The sequence below is a fragment of the Amblyomma maculatum genome, chromosome 10, assembly GCF_055883805.1.
Source record: "Amblyomma maculatum isolate TAMU_Amacu chromosome 10, ASM5588380v1, whole genome shotgun sequence".
Classification (NCBI taxonomy): domain Eukaryota; kingdom Metazoa; phylum Arthropoda; class Arachnida; order Ixodida; family Ixodidae; genus Amblyomma; species Amblyomma maculatum.
Window position 1 is genome coordinate 10,643,837 of NC_139353.1, and position 20,106 is coordinate 10,663,942.

At 43.3% G+C, this 20,106-nt stretch overlaps 2 protein-coding genes across 3 annotated transcripts; one reads left to right on the top strand and one right to left on the bottom strand.

Annotated features, from left to right (window-relative positions):
* The first annotated feature begins 6,413 nt into the window (after positions 1–6,413).
* Positions 6,414–15,477, top strand: LOC146175572 (uncharacterized). The gene is made up of 7 exons (XM_084581965.1): positions 6,414–6,525; positions 6,614–6,650; positions 6,714–6,798; positions 6,884–7,039; positions 7,122–7,318; positions 7,382–7,617; positions 15,383–15,477. Exons 1-7 carry the CDS (start codon positions 6,464–6,466, stop codon positions 15,426–15,428), a joined length of 819 nt encoding a protein of 272 aa, XP_084438091.1. The 5' UTR covers positions 6,414–6,463; the 3' UTR covers positions 15,429–15,477.
* On the bottom strand, positions 7,935–20,055 carry PIG-H (Phosphatidylinositol glycan anchor biosynthesis class H). Of its 2 annotated transcripts, XR_014701428.1 has the most exons (6): positions 19,652–20,055; positions 19,505–19,583; positions 19,286–19,413; positions 16,768–16,845; positions 9,326–16,199; positions 7,935–9,166 (listed from the first exon to the last, which is right to left on the bottom strand). XR_014701428.1 is itself a non-coding variant. In XM_084581966.1 (5 exons), the coding sequence occupies exons 1-5, from the start codon at positions 19,916–19,918 to the stop codon at positions 16,122–16,124; spliced, it is 630 nt and encodes a 209-aa protein (XP_084438092.1). In that variant the 5' UTR covers positions 19,919–20,055; the 3' UTR covers positions 7,935–16,121. The 2 variants fall into 2 exon arrangements, 1 of the variants encoding a protein (XP_084438092.1); XM_084581966.1 differs by having other exon boundaries at positions 7,935–16,199.
* Positions 20,056–20,106: the final 51 nt, after the last annotated feature.

Consider the following 20,106-nt stretch of genomic DNA (forward strand, 5'->3'; position numbering starts at 1 on the left):
GGGATGGAGAGAAAATTTGTACCCATTTTACGTTTGACATGAGATTCATGTGACAGAGGAAAGGAAGAGGTATCAAAAGAAGAATGAGATAATCTCGAAAATTCCTGGAAAGCAGCTTCATTCATCAAACTGACAGGTTGAAAGAAGCTGGCTATCCGGAACATGGTGTCATCTCAGTTGCTGAAGGAACCTACAAAAAAATGAAAACAAACAGCAAGGAAGCTATGCCTAACACAGCGTACAGAATACAACAACAAAATCTGGTTGCAATAACCTATCTGCACAGCATATCGCATGATTTGAAACAAATAGGCAAAGAAGTAAACATCAAAGTAGTTTTTACAGCTCCGGAAAAGTTATCGAAGCTTTGTAGCATCACTCAAACTTGTGGTGTGCAGCAACGCAGCATAGAACACCAGACTTTATTTGTACCCTGCAGCACAGGTGTGGTGTATGAGACCCCATTAAGCTGTGGGAAACGTTACATTGGACAAACGGGTAGATGCCTCAATGAACGGTTCTGAGAACACAATTATACCTATGAAAAACTTGCAAAAAAGAAACATCTGCGAAGGAAACGTTGCTTTGCACTGCAGCAGGTGCACAGGTTGTATGCCCTGGCTTCTACAGGGCTTAAAGCCAGGGGGTGTGTCAGAGACCCCCCCCCCCCCCCCCCCCCCCGTAATATTTAAGAGGGGTCCGAGATCCCCACAAGCTTGAATTCAAGCATGAGGACTGTAAGAATACAAACCAGGTAACCATTGTTTTGTTCTTGTCAGTGGTGTAATTGGAAGATTTCTTCTCTATCGTTTTAGCAGTTTAACAGTTTCACATTGAGTATTAATAAAAACCAGAGATGGAGAAAAATAATGATTTCTCCCCTTTGTATAAAATGATTTGCAAAACAAGCAACCAGCCACTTTCTTTATTTCCCTTTCCACCAATGCTCGAACACTACAGACCCCCTCCGATTGAGCCAGACTTTAAGCACTGGGCTTCACAAAACAAGGATTATTGGTAGAAGCAACAAGCAGATTACAACAGAGATTCTGGAGGCAAGAGTCATCAAACAGAAAAAGGGCTTGTGCGTCAGTGCACCTTCGATAATGCTCAGTGAAAAAGAACTTGAGATCCTGTAAGTAGCGTAGGTTTACTCAAAATGCTTAGTATGTTATATCTTTTCTTGTATGGCAGTTTTCGGTTCTATATCTGGTGGTTTTTAAGGCTAATGACACGACTTAATCCTGCTCATTCATACTTTACATTTTGACAACAGAAGCCCATGTACAGCTCAACCTGGCTTTTTCATTTGTCTTCATCGAATGTTTAGCGGTGAGGCATGTGCTTGCTCATGGTGTATACTACTTCACTTGCGTTTTGGATTTTTGTGATTTCTTGTTTATTGTTACTTTTTTTTTTTTTTTGTCAATGCTTTGTTAGGAGAGAAAACTGGTACACGTGTATATGACATTTTGACTTCGGCTGAGTCACATGTTATGAAAATGTGCATAAATTCCTCCGTTTTCCAATAAACCTCAGTTGACAGTCAGTGCTGTGTTCATCTCCCTATCTCTGACCACATCTATCTCAATCTCAAAGACCTCATTCCAATATAGTAACATGCACAAGTATTGATACAGTCATAAATTTATTACAATGAATAAGACTTTGCTGTCAACCATGATGAACTTGACTTTCTGCAACATCTAACGTCGAAGTGAAAGTGATCACTCCTTCTGCTTATATGCTTCGCTTATTATTAAGGAGATTATTAAGTTGGTTAAGACCTCAAGGCAGAATATTAGTTTAAATAGTTTAGTCACACAAACAAAAAAACACGGGAAAGAAATTATAACCGAGTTTTTTCTTGGTTGAAGCGCCGTACAGGGGAAGAAAGTAATCATATTTACACAGGTGGAAGCAGGCTCAAGCATTTTAGAGCAGCTCAGGGAGCAATAATAAAGTAACTTCGGAGCAGCTTTGAAGCAATAAAGTGAGAGTTTTGGAGCAATCACATTATGTCTTGGAGCAAGATTCTTTACTCGCTTTTAATAATAGAATTCTAGCTTCCTCACTTAACTCTTTGACTGTCGAATATTCCGAAAAAAAAAAAAAAAAATCACCTCCAGTGTCGAGCTATTTCAAATACCATGCGTTTAGCGCAATACCTGTACTGCAAAAACGCCGCGGGACGGCATGCGGCCGCAGCACCTGTACAGCAAAACCAGTCAAAGGGTTAAATAGCAGCAAATGGAATGCTGCCTTCTACACATCATTGAAGATCGTTTAACTAAGAGATTTATACTGTTTTGTAAGATTCAAAGGTGGACTTCACCACTTTGATGCACTCAAGTATTGCCACTAGTTTGAAGTTCACATCAATGAACAGTACATTTCTGCTTTCTATCTTGTGCATATTCTTTTTGATCCTGCACCTGTGCAGATAAATTTCTGGGTACTGGCCAGTAAGGCCTTCAGGGAAGATAGGTGACACTTTAAGTATAGTCTTTTTCCCCTTCAAATTCATTACTTTATGGCCCTCTGTGGCTGTTCAAATTATTGCTTGAGCTATCTTAGTTTCAACACACTGGCGATAGGCCCTGTATATGACTTTCCAACACTTTTGAAAACACATTTAGTGACTGGCACCTAAGTGGCATCACCTCCATAAGAGTTCCAAGTGTGCTTTTGTCGTAGGCATGACAGGCTAGATGGTGAAGCACCTGCTTGTATTCACAGCAGAATCGCTAGAAACAAACCATGTAGTTCATTGCAGCTGGACAAGTTTCCAATGGCTCGTAGTCATCATCATTGGCCAGGCTATATCAACTGCAGGGTGAAGGCCTCTCCCATACTCCTCTACCTGTGCTAGCTGCATCCACTTTACTCCTGCAAACTTTTTAACCTCATCCGCTCACCTAACTTTCTGCTGTCCCCTGCGACGATTTGCTTCCCTTGGAATCGTTTATTACCCTAAGCGAACATCAGTTGTCCTCTCTACGCATTACATGCCTTGCCCATGCCCATTTCATCTCCTTGATTTCCACTAGAATGTAATTAACTCGTTATTTCTCTAACTCACTCTAGTGCTTCCTATTTTTTAACGTTACACCTACCATTTTTCATTCCATAGTCATCTGCGTTGTCCTCAACTTAAATAGAACCCTTTCCTTAGCCTCCATGATTCAGCTCCATAGGTGAGTAAGTGTAAGATGCAACTGCTGTATACTTTCCTCTTGAGCAATACCGGTAAGATACTAGAATACTTACCAAATCCACTCCATCCCAATCTTATTCTTCTAGTTATTTCCCTTTCATGATCTAGATCTGCGGTTACTACCTGTCCTAAGTAAACATATTCGTCTACCACTTACAGTGCTTCGCTACCTCGTAGTAGTTTGGTGCGCCTGCTTCACTTGCTGATCTCATTTCCCTCACCACAGGCGATTCAAAAGGCCGGGAGTAGGTGCTATATCAAGTGCACAGAACATTTTCCGTAACGAATTCCTCAAATTTGCTTATACGCAAACATTATGCTGCATACTAAAAGTAATATTAAAATTTTATATGTATTAGGCTCGGGTGACATGCATTACACCTCTGCTACCGGTGTGCTGCCATCGTTTTGACTACACCAGCCACATACCCTGTATACAGAACTCATAACAGACCATTGCCCAGCTGCGCTTCTCATAGTCGCTTAACTTAATTGTCTCGGATTGCGATTCTTGCTGTCAATACCAGTAATGGCCCACTGTGCGGCAAAACCGTGCTCCACTAAATTTAATGTCAGAACATTGATGCAGTCAAGTTGGAGCAATTTTGGAGCAGGGAAAGCAGGCTGGAGCAGAATGAAGCAGCACTTCCACCCCTGCATTGAGGATGAATGCAAATAAAGGAATACTGCAATCAAATTCTAAATTCTAAGTTCATTCTAAGTTCAAAAGACAAGCCACCATGTCAGTGTTATCACTCAGTATCCTAATTTCTAAGCTCAATATCACAGGAAAGACAGCTTAACACCGTTCAACATGATCCAGTTACATATATATATATTCCTGCCGAACATAATCACAGTTCCCATATTGTAAGGAATCTTTATCAACCATGCTTTTATTTATTTTATTTATGTGTTTATTGATACCTCAGAGGTCCTAATGCAAGACTTTACAGAAGGAATGGGCTTGTGCACAGTTATAAATGGCGACAGGCTAGTGGTATACATGGCTATGATTAGACAGGTTCTTCGATGGCAGTATTGAAGCTTACAGGATCACTGATGAGGGATGATTCCAGTTGTGAACAGTGCTTGCGAAGAATGACTCATGAAATGTAGTTGGGCGGGCATGCGGTGAAACGCCACTTTTAGGATGACCTGTGCGAGGTGTTCTATACACAGGTTAGCCGAGACGACTGCCATGAGGTCTTGTATGAAAAGCTTGTGATAAAGGCAGGGGCATGAAGTACAGTGATGAGAACAGAGACTGTAACAGAGATTTCATGGCAGTGATGCTGAAGGAGTATTCGAGGGAATTAAACTGGTGGCATGGTTTTGAACAGGCTCATAAGGTTCAGTAAAGTTACAGTAGTGTGGATCAACTATATCATTGGCATATTAAAGTTGTGATCACACAAGGATTTTGTAATCTAGTAATTTTACACAAGAAGGTGCCAGCCATGGGTAGGTTACGATAGAGGTATCCAACAGTTTTATTAGAGTAATTAGTTACATGGCTTACAAGGTAACACAATGTTAAGCCACTAGTGAGGTGAACACCAAGGTACTTAAACAAATTCTTTGAAAAAGTAATACTAGTGTTAATTTTGTAAGTAGGATGTGTTGTTTTGGCAGTGGTGAGAAGAAATCAACAGTTTAAAGCTTCTCAGGAATGGAGGCCACATAGCACATCACTATTGTATGCAAATTAGATATAGATATAAGGCAGAAGCGTCAGATGAGTTGGTTACAGAGCAGCGAAGTACACAGTCATCAACTAAAATGTGGATGGTAGAAGTTACTGAAGGGAGATTGTTAAGAGTAAGGGACAGTGCTTTGTGGAACACATAGCTGAAAGAAAACTTTGAAAAAGAGGACTGAGTATTAGCAGTATAAAAACCGCGAGCGGTCGGTCAGAAAGCCTTGGATCAAACTAGTGGATAGAGGTTTGTTCAATTCAGGCAGCTTCAGCAGAATGCGGGCAACGTGAAAAATGCGTGCAGACAGGCGACGCAACTTGAGAAAAGCGGTAAAAGAAAATCCAGTACCGAACCTGCTGGATATTTTTTTCGAAGTTAATATTGGGATATATTGAGGGCGAAAGGCACCATTTCGGCTCCATCTTAGTGCCTATACCCTGTGCGATTCAGGGAACGTAGGAACGGGTGAATGCTAAATATTTTTTACACACTCTTGTACACTACGCGAACGCGCACACCTCGTGAATAACGCGAAATAGAAGTGTCCTTTCGCTAAGGCAGTTTTGGGAAAACTGCTCGCAGCTTCGAAAAGACCCGTTTTATCTGGAGTGCCCGGCATTGCAAAAGAAAGAGCACATAAACACCCTTCCAGAATCAGCCAAGCGATCACATACGGTGATTACATAAACATCGCAACCTTCAAAACGAAAGCCAAGACCACCTACACGTTGAGAATATTCTTCTTCCATGGCAGCACAAACCAAATCACGATCCCCATACACAGGCCTTTTACATATGCTCTTGGTTTCTAGTATGCCACACTGTGCACCACTCATGCTTCAAAAATAAATCCAAGATGCCCTGTTCGTGAAGCAACACGCAAATATGATTTGTTGCAGAATGAACGGAGAGACCGACGGGGTCCGCAGGTAGGAGCACTCTTTCAACTTCCATGGATGCACGAAGCCTCTACTCTCTACTGCGTCTATCGCCTCTGTCGTTACTAACGTAATCCATGAAGAAACTGCAAGATGAGCACTGAGGCACGAAATGTGCACGGCGCAAAAATCTTCCAAACGTCGTTTACAAACACACGACACGTGATCTGCCTTTGGCTTTCCTGCAAAAACCCCAATCCGAAAATAACAAACAAAGCCAAGCCAATCCATGGGTTGCAATAACGATTTGCTTATTTTCACCCGGTTGCACCAAGCTTCTAGCTTATTCCAACCGGGTCGCAGCAACGCCGGCCCACTAGCGACCAGCGTCCGTGTTGTAGTCCGTACAATAACCGGCTTTTTTTGGCTTTTGTTGGCTTTTGCAGCAACCAAGCTAGAGAACGCAAGGTAGAGATGGCCTTGAAAAATGTTTTATTTTTTTTTTAGAATGCTAAATATTTTGTTTAATTGTAACAAATTTAAATTTCATACATTTTTGTTCATATTTTCGAACATCACGACCAACAACCACTTCCGAGGCTGAGGTAGCTGAGGCATGGTGCCGAGGTCTGCAAGCAGACGACAGACGACAGTAAAGAGGCGAAACAATGAGCACGCACTACAAACTTTGCTGGTTTGACAAGATCGTGTACAAGTTCAAGCTTGAATGGTGAGGGGTATATGTTGTCTGAGGGAATCCTCTTAATATACATTACAGTAACCAGAGGTTTTCTTTTTTTCTCTCACAAATACTACAGGCCACCCGACAACGCCGACATGCTGCCCTACGAACAGGTCAGGCTTTCGGCTGCCAGTTTCATTTGGTTCATTTTCTAACATCTTTCATTTGCAACACAGGATATTATTGGGTCCGTAGTACAGATGTCACGCAACGGACAATGCCCTTCAAGTCTTTTTACGGAAGAATTAGCCGTCAACATTCGTATCCTTTTTCTTGCTAGTGCTGCATTTTGCATCAGTTTGCATGTCTGCAGAACGCTAGCTGTACCTTAACAAGCACCGCGAAGAAATGTCAAAATGGAGTATGAGTGGGCTAATGACCTTCGAGAAAGAAGGCGTGACGTACGAGCTTCACCATGAGCAGTTTCATCTCCGCATCCAGAAAAAGCACATTGATCTACCACTCCCAACAGTGACTGCCCCCAGCTTCTCGCATAATGAAGGTTAGCAATTTCGTTTCAGTGAGTTTTCTGCTATTTTTTTTTTCGAAGAAATCGCTTCAAACTATGACGTATCTTTCCACAGGAAGTTCAACTGACAGTTGCGCACCGACGCCACGGGAGCAGAAACTGCCACTGCGTGAGGAGAGACGCAAAATCAGGCTGCCTGCAAACTTCCGCCAGAGAAGGCTTTCGGATACACGCGCTGTGGTACGCGGCCAGTCCAGGCGTGATCTGGTGCGCACGTCACCGTACGAAGCGCAGAACACCTCGCGCCAAATGGTAAAGCCTTGACTGCATGCAGAACATTAGCAGCGATGTAATGAAAGTGTAAACCATTTTCAGAGGCCACGCTATCCGAAGCGCAAGCTCACTATGAAGCGATACTACATACCAGACACAATCTACAGATTGCTTCATCAGGCTGCGAATGCCTCTGAACAAGGGCAGGATGGCACCATCATCATCGTTGATGACAATTCCATTCTTCGAGCTGGCATGGGTCCTAAGACCATTCAGCTCAGCCGCAGTCTTGCTCCACCACCCACAGCAGGCAGTAGAATACTGAACATTCTGAGCAGGTAATTGTAATGGGAACCATTCTATCATGATGGCGCAGCTTTGTACGACATCTCGAATCTGCATGTGTGCTATGAGGGATGCCGCAGTGGTGGGCTGTGCATTAATTTTGACCACCAGGAGTTCTTTGGCTAGTAAGAGTAAAATAGTATATTCACATGCATATGTAGAATGCAGTGCTGCTTTCTTTATTAATCTAGGACACAGAAGCCATCAAAATATGTTTAGTAAAGAGCAGCTAAGCAATAACTATGCTAAACAATGCATGTGATTCCAAAATAAGGTGCACAAAAGTGCAAATTGAAAAACAATAACACTGTTGAGAGTTTGTCATAAACAACATGATTTAATTAAGAATCTACAGATCAACATTAGGTACAGGTACTCACAATATTGACCATCTAATATATCAGCCCTGAAGCTGCAAAACCGCACATATGAAGTATAAAATAATCATCATCAGTATTAATACTCATATTCTGTGTCAACTTTAAAGCACAACAATCTGATTTCACATATAACATCTTGTAAAGAAGACAAAATTATCAATAAGCCAGATATTTCTGTTAAGAAAACTGAACAATGAAACTAAAGCAGAAATAAAGAGATTTGCAGCCACAACATTCCTACAGTAAAATACAACAACAAAATAAAACGGCAGTTGCTATGGGCTATTGTATGCAACATATGTATTACTCCGCTTAATAGTAAACAAAATCTCTTTTTGAAATTTTACTATACCAATGAAGCCAGAGGCATTGAAATGCTTGAGTTTGTAAACTGTTCTCATGCTTAGCCCTTTATTTAGGTAACTGGAAATCCTTTAACAGCAAACTACTTTCTATCGCGGAGGGACTGTGAGTGGCAGTTAATATAGACTTGAGTAGTATCCGACTAAAGGTAACGCAACTTAAATGTGATTGGAAATTACTCCTTTACTGTGTATATTAAGTTGGCCATTGATAAAAACATGCCTCCAAGTATTGCTCCAAAAGTGGTTTGACCTATCATAAGAACGAAACCTTTCTCAGGTTATAATGCTTATGATAGAGCATGGTAAAGCTATCCCAGCTCCAAAATGTTTTAAAGTAGCAGAAAAGAAGGAATACAGGCTTCATTTTCATTGCAGTGTTAAGGCATCCTTTAATGATGCTTAAGATAAACAAGAATAAGTCACCTTCTGGAGTCCTCAAGCTGGACCACTTATTTCTCATCTCTTCCAATAATGTTACAATAATTTCCAGTATACAGCCTGCAGAAATTTCATTTATAGCACAGCTCTAAGGTGCTTACATATTACCGTCACTGTTGGCACAGTTCAAACTGGCCAACCTGGGGCACAAGATTCTGCTCAGCCTTCCGCAACCCGCAGCCTTCCGCAAAGTCCAATAAATGGCAGTGTTGAGATCCTGAGGGATCCCTTAATGCTATCGCATCCAGCACTTAAAAGCAAAGCTTATGTGTACCTGCGATGTGTGCCTCAGGTGGCCACCCTATTGCAAGTGGCAAAGGCCAACCTGGGGCACAAGGTTCTCCTCATCCTAGAGCAACCTTTCATTTTCATACGAAATACTGAAATAAGCAAAGCTTTTTTAGCTCCAGCACTTAAAAGCAAAGCTTAAGTGTACCCGGGATGTGTGCCTCAGGTGGCCACCCTATTGCAAGTGGCAAAGGCCAACCTGGGGCACAAGGTTCTCATCCTAGAGCAACCTTTCATTTTCATAATAATAATAATAACAATAATTGGTTCACAGGAAGGGAAAGGCGCAGTATCTGTCACACTTGCTATGTGGACACCTGAACTGCGCCGTAAGGGAAGGGATGAAGATGGGAGTGAAAGTGGAAAGAGAGAAAGGGGAGCCGTAGTGGCTGGCTTCGGAGTAATTTCGACCTCCTGGGGATCATTAACGTGCGCTGACATCGCACAGCACACGGACGCCACTTCGTTTCGCCTCCACCGAAACGCAGCCGCCGTGGTCGGGTTTGAACCCGGGAACTCCGGACAGTGGTCAGACGTCTTACCACTGCGCCACCCCGGCGTAAACAAAGCAAAGCTTTTTTAGCTCCTGGCTCAAGTTAGATGGGACACCCAGTATATCCCCTCTCTTGTAGTGGTCACTCGATACTCAGGTGAAAGGCTAGAAGACAATGGCTGCCTGTGACTACTGCGCTCTCGCATGGTTGTCACAGGCGGCAAGAATAAAAGTTGGAGGCGGGGGATACAGCTGGAGAGTGAGGAAGGCTGCAGCAAGAGATTGGAAGGCAGAAGCTTAAAGAGGCGGAGGGTACGGCGGGGGCAAGGGCAAATGGCTGCGCTGTTTGCGCCGACTTATGCGTGATATTCTACTGTTAACTATGATTTTGCAAAACAGAAATGTTGCTTGAGATGAGGTCAATAAGGCACGAAGGCGGTGCTAGCAGGTGTCATGCTGGATGCCTCCTTTATAACAATCTAGAAATGGATCAGAGCTAATATTACCAGCTGCGAAACTTCCCATAGGACCTACGTATATAAAAAAAAACAGCGGTTTTGATTGGTCAAAATTCGGGTGTCTACGAATAGAGGCGGCGCCCACAGCCAATTAAGGAAACTGTGTGTAAATTGCAAACTTTACGATTTTTGATAAATGCACAGCTGCCATGAAAATAAAATATGTTCAAGAGTTGCAGAGGCGAAAATTCTTAGAAATAAAGCTGTACAGGTAAGTAAGGTGAAAAAGAACAAAGAAAAAGAGGTGATTTTCAGAAGGCAATGACAGCAATAGTAGAAAGCTTCTATTGACTGCTTCCAGGTGGCACAAAAATTTATAGACACCTGATAAAGTGCATACTAAAACCAGTCACTTTGTGAAGGTATGATCCAGAAACTCTGGAAATGGGTAGGATGGTTGTGTGAAAAAATATGGAGTAGGCTCTAACTGTACACATGCCTATGCCTTTAAAATTCTCTGTCTCATCACATCATAAAACCAAAATAACCGAGGAGCTGTGCTCGAATTTCACATTACTGGGTATATAGTTATTGTCTGCCAATTTTTTTCATTGGCATTTCTGTGCTCATTACACAGTCCACATCCCGTACACAGAATCATACTGCTACATGCCATGTTGGATGACACTAAAAATGCTACATAATCCGCACCTATAAACAGTTTGCAAAGCCCAAAATTTGCACCTTAAAGCATGTAGAGCCTGCAGACTATATGCTGGAATTTATGGTACATTGCTGGATACTGCTTAATGGCAAAATGTGGAGATGCTAGTAGGCGTGACACCCACTGGCTTGGAAGATAGTGTAAGAGCAGAAGGCGTGAAGACTAGCACATCTCAGTTTTTACGGCCAACAAATTTTTCCTCTCTCACACAAATCAGAGAGTGTGCTGTTGGCTATCAGAGAGCATGGCACACATCTGGTTTGGCCAAGAGAGACAAACAGCCACGAGCTTAAAGGGACACCGAGAACAAATACAGTCGATCCTGGATATACTGAACTCGAAGGAGATCACGAAACATCTCGACATACAGTCCAACCCGCTTATAACAATACCAATTTTAACATTATATCGGATATAACAATGGGCGGCCATTGCACCGTCAGGTTTGCCATGTGTTCTATGGTAAAATAAACTGCTTATTACAATGCTGTCATATTACATTATCGGTTATAACAATCAAATACTGTCATTGAAACTCAACAAAAACGCGGCGACCACAAAAGTGTGTGTACGCGGGGATGTCGACAATGCTGATGCAGCGACAAAAAAAAAAAAAGCTGTGGCTTAGCTCTGGTTAAGCCTGGTAAATTGCGTTAGCAAGGCCACATGGCTACGCTTGTGTGTTCGCTTGTGGCGTAGCTTGTGTGGTTCGATAATTTGGCTATAGAGTAACACATGACACACAATGGTTACGATTGTTCTTCCGGCGATTCTTCATGCGCTATCTTCGCTTGGTGGCATTGCGGCGTTCCTGAGCAGTCATGTGTTCATCAGTAGCCAACAAGGTGAAAGCACTCGGAGAGCTAGAACGTAGTCGCCGAGCTTCATCTTGTGCACGACGCTTAGCACGACATTCTTCACGTTCTTCCACTGTCTCTTGTGCACATTGTCGCTTCCTTGCCGCAGCTTGTCGTCGACACCTCTCTTTAGCAGCATGGATAGCAAAGCAGTCACGGCGAGGCCGAAGCAACGGCGAACCATCTGTTCGACGCGGCAGCAGCGCCACTGCAGTGCACCAACGGTGCCGCCATCTGGTGGAGTTCAGCTGAAGCGGTTGCTCGGCTCGGCTGTTCAAGTCAAGTGTGGCGTCCGCCAGGGATACGCGACGGCTCGAAACCTGGCGCAGTATTGCTATCACAAAAAAAAAAAAAAAAAGAGAGAGAGAGAAAAAGAAGAAGAAGAAGAAGGGACAGAGGGTGTCGAGTTAATGTGTTAGTCGGGTGCGCCGGGAAGCTTGCATGCCAGGGAGATGCAGGGGAGGACGAAGCGCTTCCTCACGTGGAGGAGGAGAGAAGGCGTAAGGCACTGCTAGGCACGGCCGTTCTGAGGGAGGGCTTTGAGCGCACCCCCTCAAGACTGCCCGTAGCCTAGAGAACTTGCATCTTCTCTCCCTCTGCACGGTGGAGCAGTCCACTCTAAGGGTGAGCTGCACTATCCTCCCCTATGCTTTGTCCAAGCCCCCGCGTCGCGGTTGCACATGTTCCCCAGCAGGCGTGCAGCAGCGTTCATGCACGTGTCTTTCTGGCATGGTTCTCCAAGTGTGCCATCATCGTTGCCATGATCTGCTGGTCCTGGATTTTTCGTGAAAAGCAATGGAGGATCCTCCTCCAGGAAGCACGACACAGCCGGCACAGAAAAGGGTGAGCACAAGGATGGCGTAAAAGTGTGCAACTTGGTGGGCAAGTACGGCCTGACTCAACCGACAGTATCCGCAATCACCCAAAGCGTGCCCAAGGTTGAGAACGGAAGCGATGCCAGTGCTGCCTATGCAATGGACAACGGCTGGAAAAGGATTCGTCACGGGGCCTAGAAAGACTTAAAACAGGTGCTCTACCAGTGGTTCTTGAACGCCCGTCCTGGTTCACTACTATCATAATGGAAAAGCATGGATGACGAGCAAGCTTTTCCGCGAGTGGCTGGTCATGCTTGATCAGCTTATGCAGCACGAAGACAGCAAGGTGGCATTGGTGCTCGAAAATTGCACTGCACATCAAACAGCTCAGAAGCTCTCGCATGTGGTGGAAGTTTTCTTCCTCCCACCTAATACCACTGCAAGCTTGCAGCTTATGAATACAAGTGCGATTGCTTGCTTCAAGGCACTGTATCACTGACGTGTTTTGAGCAGGTCACAGTGAACCTCGACATTTCTGTCCGAGAACGCCAATCAGTGCCAGACTTGAAGATCTCGCTTCTGATGGCAGTGCAGTTCATTTCTGGAGCATGGGCAGAAGTAAACTCCTCCACCATCATAAACTGCTTCGGGAAGGTGGGCTTCGCTGGGGATGCCGGCAATGTGAAAGGTCGCGAAGCCCCTGCCGACACAGCAATGACCGAACTTTGGTCCATAGTGAGTGGTAGTGACGGCGACGTGTCGGGACTTGAAGAATTTTTACATGCCGATGATACAGTCATGACAGATGAATAGCTGACAGACGAGGTCATCGTAGCAGTAGCCAGTGGCGCGGAGGACAGTGACAGTAGCGACCAAAATGAACCGGAACCTGTGCAGGTTGAGTCTCATCTGGAAGCTTTGAGAATGACTGACTCCCTGCGGGACTTTGTTTTTGCTAAGAACCTTCCACTGCACTATGTTCAGCAGTTGGATGCCCTGCAGTAAGATGTCGGCCAGATTGCCATGAAACAGACAATGGTTACGAATTACGGCTATCTTCCCGCTGTGAAATGAAAAGTGTAAGCTACCTCGTCCTCATTAAATGGGTAGTTTATAATGTTTTCTTTGTTTTTTCGGCCTGACCCGGTTATAACAATTATCGCTTATAACAATGATATTTCCATGGGACTTCAGTATTGTTAAAGGTGGGTTCGACTGAGGTGAACTCCTCTGTAACACAGAAGCTCCAGTACGGTTTACCCAAGCTAACGGAACCCTTCCTGCAGCAATTCGTACCCCGCCGATGTCTAGCAGCCTACTGCTTGCCTCGGACATCACAACCCACATGCGCACGTATGTGCACCAAAAAAGGAAGCGCACCCCAACGTGCTGCTGCGCGAGCTCTGAACATTTGGTACAGTCAGACCGGAACGTCGAAGCGCATGCTGCTTGCACCTAGCGTCTAGCAACACATGGCGCACGTGCCAAAGCTGCTCATCAAAGCTGCTGCGAAATATGCTTCGGGAAACGCCACCGCTCAGTATAAGAGGTGCAATTCTATTACTGGCACACTAAAAAGACTGTAATAGCTCGGTTAGTACAGGGTACAGTTCATTTATCCATCTTCTTTCGTGGAGAAGCAGGCCATGTGACAACCGCAGCAAGCCTTCGATCAGCTTAGCTGGATTCACTAAAGCCAGTGCATTGAACTCTGGCTTTCCCGCATAACAGCAGTGTCGTACTGAAAGCAACATGCCAGACAGAACGCCACTTTCAAGTGGACTGGACGCTCACCTCATCAAGCGATTTACAGTGTTAGCATTGTACAAGGTTGCGCAGGTGACCCGGCTCTGTGTGTGAAAAATGATTGTAGCAGCGCCAATACGAGAAGCATACCTTGCAGGGGTGCGGTGTGCATTTTGATGTATCAAATGTTCCGCTGAGTCGGAGTTACTCTTGCATGGGGTTTTCAAGGAGATATCCTGAGAGTTCGATACAAGAAATAATTCAATATATCCAAGTCGACTGTAGAAGCCCTTTTTGATGGTTTGGTTTGTTTGTAGGGTATAGTGTACCAAAGCGACACAGGCTATGAGGGACACCGTAGTGAAGGGCTCCAGAAATTTTGAACACCCGCGGTTCTTTAACATGCACTGAAATTGCAAAGCACACTGGCACCTTGCTTTTAGCCTCTATTGAAAACTAGCTGCTGCGGCCAGGAGAGTCCTTTTTGTTTTAGGCATCACACATTCGAATCAAGCGATGGGGAAATTCCGAAGTGCCATTTCTCGGTGATAAATATGCCTTTCACTATGGGACAAATGTCAACATAGCCAGAAGGAGCAAGAGTGTCAATTTTTACAAATAACAAATTGATAGAGCTGTTTCTCCAGTGTCTCTTTAAAATTAATGGTGCTTTTTTCTTTCAAATTTTTTTTTTCTGTTAAGTGATGAATGCTTGCCTTTTAAGATCTTTGGCCTTAACAGCAAGTGATATGATGATGATGATGAAAACATTTATTGACATTGGCTTAGATTAAGGGAAGGCTGGTCGGGTCCCTAGTCCGGGAAACCATTGGTAAAAGCCGCTGTCCATGCTCTTTTGACGAGGGAGCGTTCCTCGAGGTCCGAGCTGGACAGGACCGCCTCCTAGCCTTCCCACATTGGCTGATTTATTATATCAATACTGGTACTTTGTTGACAAGCCCATATCATAATATGGTATAAGTTTGCCTTCTGGCCACAAAATTTGCACTGCACCGAAAAGGATTCGGGCTCAATGACATAGTTTGTAACCTTCGAAGGTGACACTCTCCTGATTTACTAAGACCTTTAGCGGGCTTCGGGAATGTCTGCCTTTCAAGGCGCAAATGCTGTAATATCTCTGAATATGTTGTTAAAGGGGAAGGGGAGCCTAACAAATATTTTTCTTTTTTTCAGAGGCATTTCATCACTTCTTGGCAAGATATCAGAGTGGCTTTCATAAAACACGTTGGAAAACGCAGTAATAAAAGTTTGAGTTGTATGCTTTCAAACGTGCAGGTGTGAAACTTACAATGCAATTGTTAGAGAATTCTAGAGAACATTAAAAACGAAAAGCTACATCAAGCAGAGATGCACCACTGTTAGAGATAGAAAGTACACACGTCGAATTGATCTAATAACTGACATACGCAAGTGAATGTCATCTGACATTTCGATAATGCAACTTCTTTAACAAACACCTAGCCTCAAAAAACAATAATACAAAAAATATCAAGGTGACCAAAGCTCTGTGTCTCTCAATACATTCTGAAAACATTTAAGTGTTCTACTTATGTGCTCGCGCAATAAAGCAGCAAATGTTCCTATGATTCGAGCAGAACACACCAATGATATGTTGCACTTTGGTCCAAATGTGAAACCTAGAAATGTGTCAGCTTCACTAAATACAAACAGAAGTAAAAAATTTGGCAAGTTTCACAACTCTACTGAGTTTGGGTTTCATAAATAAAAGCAAGGACGTCACTTGTAACGAGTGGCACTCGGGAATGATTTGCACAGAAGCACTAAAAATATAAAAGCAGTAATACATAGTCAATATGGCCTGTTCTTTGAACTTGCCGATGAACTTCATCCTCAAATGGCTGCTGGCAAAAGCCGACATGGCTGGTTCCTATAGGAGGACATACGCAAGGCCTCACTGCTGCAGGCTCCAAGAGGTGTCGTGAATGCCGCGGTAGACCATTTTTAGAGCATCCAGCCTTGGCATGGTATTCTGTAGTAAAAAGCAAGAGGAACTAGCAGCTCTTGCAGGCACTTGCCATGGCACCAAACTTTCAAATAGTGCTTTAAAATACAATTTCTTCCCAACAACAAAAAAAGCATACATGCACTTTATTATGAACAAATTTTTGTTCTGCGGACTAATTTCAATTCGCAATGCTTACAAGAGCTAAGTAATAACTAAGACTTAAAAATCTGAACAGCTTATCAACATTTTAAAATTGACAAGACTTTATGAAGAGGCTACAGACTGTCACTACATCTGTGTTCTTAGAATGTTCTTAGAACATTCTTTCTACCTTTTCTCTTTGATTACCATGGGGCCATGGATCAATGCAAGTACACCTAGCACCCATCAATGAATGCGAGTCAACCAGAGCTACCAATCAAAGCCTGGCTATCGTGTTTTCAACAATAGCAGAAATCTCACCAAGCATAATGCCAGAAGGATCCTGGCAATATTATTAAACTGTGTCAGTGGCAGCAGTAGGCATGCAAAACCCCTGGTCTCTCTCTGCGCAAAATGAGAGGTTTAGTAATGACGTGGTTTCAGAACTCACTTGAAATAAAGGAACCAGGCTAGGAACCTTGGAGTCCACATTATGAAGCAGGATCACAAGGTAGAAGATGACACTATGCTGCGTGCATTAAAAAGGAAGCAGTCTTCAAACCATTTTCATTTTAAGCACAAACACGATTGGGTACAACTTTGTTATCATCACTGAACAAACATAATATAAACTGATACAAGAACCCAAGCTTCCTCACTACACTACCTCTTAGGAGCGCAAGGCTTCTAATGGCTGCTTTAAAATTTAATGCGCATCATTTTCTTGAGATCAGAAGAGTTAATTGTTTGGATAATAGACTTAGTATTTTGTAAAAGGTGGGAAACATTCCTTTTATGCTTTTTGCAATAAGGTTGTAGCCTGTTTTGGTTTCCGGTCTGCCTACGCAGGCCTGAGGACATATAAGTAGTGTGTTCATCGCTAAATAATCTGTTGTGAGTCAGCTTTGTGTTTCGTCTTATCTGCTTCTCATCAGCGGTCGTATGACATTGCAATACTATTAAGCTAATGACCTCAAATCTATGTGGCATCACTAGCAATAGGCTGCTTAAGACACAAACGGGGAGAACAGTGCCCCCAACATGAGGACATGCATTCCACATGGCCTACACATTTTGTATACATTATACGTTACCTCATAAGTGGATATGCGTTGAAAATGCTGCAAGGTATGGCGAGTATCAACAATTTGATTTTAGCATTAACTGCTAAGTTAGGTACTAGAACAGTCCACTTCTTTCCCTTTCTCCCACATTCCCTCCTCCTATCTCACTATGCATCATGACACGTTATTAATTATAAAAAGAAAACTATTAGACTATACTAAATGCAGTGACCACATTTCAAGAAACTTTCTGGCACACAGTCTAATTTAAAAAATCATGCTAAATAAAAGAGCAATGCACCCTTTTCTTGTTGACTGCATATTTTTTTTAGAAGATGCCAATAACCGGCAGGTGCAAAAAATTTTTCTGGATTGAAAAAACAGAACAAAAACATTAGTTTCATCTGCAATGCACTTCAAATATTACTTTGTATTTCTGCTACAAATGAGTAGCTCCATGATCTGGTTTGTTGCTTACAAGCTCGTCCTGAGCTCCTGCTGTAATGGCAAGCATGTAGCTTTTTTCCCTTGGCTTAGCAAGTTTTGTGGTGATAAACGAGCTTTACTCAGACTTGTAGTTTCAGCAGCTTACAGATCAAACCATTCTAAAACTATATGATTCTCTCCTGTCATGTTCTCGAACAATTCTCATTTCTTCAATTCATTTATTGATTTCGTTAAGGTCACAGGTCATATACAATTCATCGCTTCTATCCCCATATCTAGTGGATGTGTGCTGCCATTCTCTATCATTTAGTCTTCATTTACTTGAGTTTAATTTGGCTTATGATGGCATACAGCCCAACAATGCCAAGTCTTTTCCAGTGTCAATCCTGGTTTATAAGTTAACATGATCACTTAGAGCATTTTTCATCATACACTGTAATTTCTACTGATGCTGAGCAGTGTGGGGAAAAAGAAGGGATTGACATTTTCTATACTCAATTTGATTGGTTTTTCTCTCTCTGCATGCTTCATGTTATTGCAGAATTTTCGGGCTACTGCACTAGACATCAGGAGGGTACATCCTCAGAACTGCAACTTCATTGTGGTGATGGATGCTCCTACAGTCTGTACTGCCTTAACATCATCTACTTTGTGTCGAAAGTTTTTTAATCTCGTGCCCTCTCACATATGTGAAATTAGGCTTGTGTGCATTCCTAACAATTTCAATAGATGAGTCTGCGAACTTTCTTGTGTCGTATTGCTTGAGTGGGTCTATCTTACCATTACTCCCCTACCGTTGCTTATGGGTGGGTGCATGCTTTAAACAATTTCTTTTGCTGAATCACTCCAATTCGTCCTTTCATCCTGTACCGACTTTGGCATTTTCGGCATAAATGGAATCTAGGACAGTGTCTTAGGTGCAGGATTCCTCCCATTAACTCCTATACTTCCATCTATATAGGTCTCGCTGTTCTTCCTCAGCCATGTTTTCATCCTGCAATGAACCCGAGACATTGGAACATTTCTTTTAGCGCTGTCACTATATCGAACTCTACCTAAAGCTTGTCCAGGAAAATCCTTTCCAAAAACTGTATGTATATGTATATATATATGACTGTTCCAAATTTACTATCGTTTGGCACTAATCTGCTTGGCTTTGGCACCGGGACAGCTTGCGCTGCTGTTCACAAGTTCATTAATGCCTTTGGAAGGTATCCATGATAGTTGCACCGATCCCACTCCCTCCTCTTCAGTTTTTTATTGGTTCGAAATCCAATATTTGTTTTTTGATCAGCAGGGCTTTCTTGTCAATCCTTGTGCGTGCGTGCGTGCGCGTGCGTGTGATTTCCCCCTTTACATATATATATATTTTTTTTTTTGGTCACTGGTCTACCCATTTCTATCAGCTATTCTCCAGACTTCAGCTTTTCGCTCGTAACAGCTGAAAAGCTACTGTACCATTGATATGGCTTCCGAAATTACGACGTCCTCGATATTTTCCCTGTTGAAGAACCGCGACTCCTGTCTTCCGGTCACGAATGTCGTCGTTGTTTGCAAGCCCAGCGACCTCATAACTAGGAGCGACTCTGTGAAAGGAACAAGCGAAGATCGACGAATCAGACAAGGTCAACATCATGAGCCGTTCAAGGCACGAGCAAAGGTAAGGTGCGAACAAACCTTCTTTAACGCGACGTCGGAGTTTCACAACCAGAAGTACGCACAATACGACGAGGGACACACCGAGGATGTCAACTCCCTGGCAAGGAAACAGAGGTAACGTTAAGCCAAAGAAACTTAAAAGTGAGCGTGCTATTAAGGACTCACTCGCGTATGAAGCCCACAGTGAAGAAAACAGAGGAGAAAGAGAGGAGTTAAGACAAGCCACCGCTTAGTGTTGAACGCTTGGTGCCGGAATACATATTCCTGGACTAAGTTCTTGCCGTAGCTGACGGCACAGAAGTCCAGTGGTTCTCCATAGACATTTTCGCACAGGAGCTTCGAAGGCGGCCGCCCTACCGCGCCATTGAAAGACGACTTCGGCGATGATGATTTTCTGTCGCTGGTCAAGTTGCCACTCCTGCTTCGAGTCATCGCTGCTGATTATAAAATTCGCCAGGGGGAAGGCGATAAGCAAATAATCACCAGCATCGTTATAATAATATGGCATAAACAGTCCGCTGGCTACAGTGGCAACAGGAAGCCGCCATGGCCATGTTAACCAATAAACAGGCGCGTAACAGTGTTGGTTTCGTATTTTAAAATATGCCTCTACGTCGTCT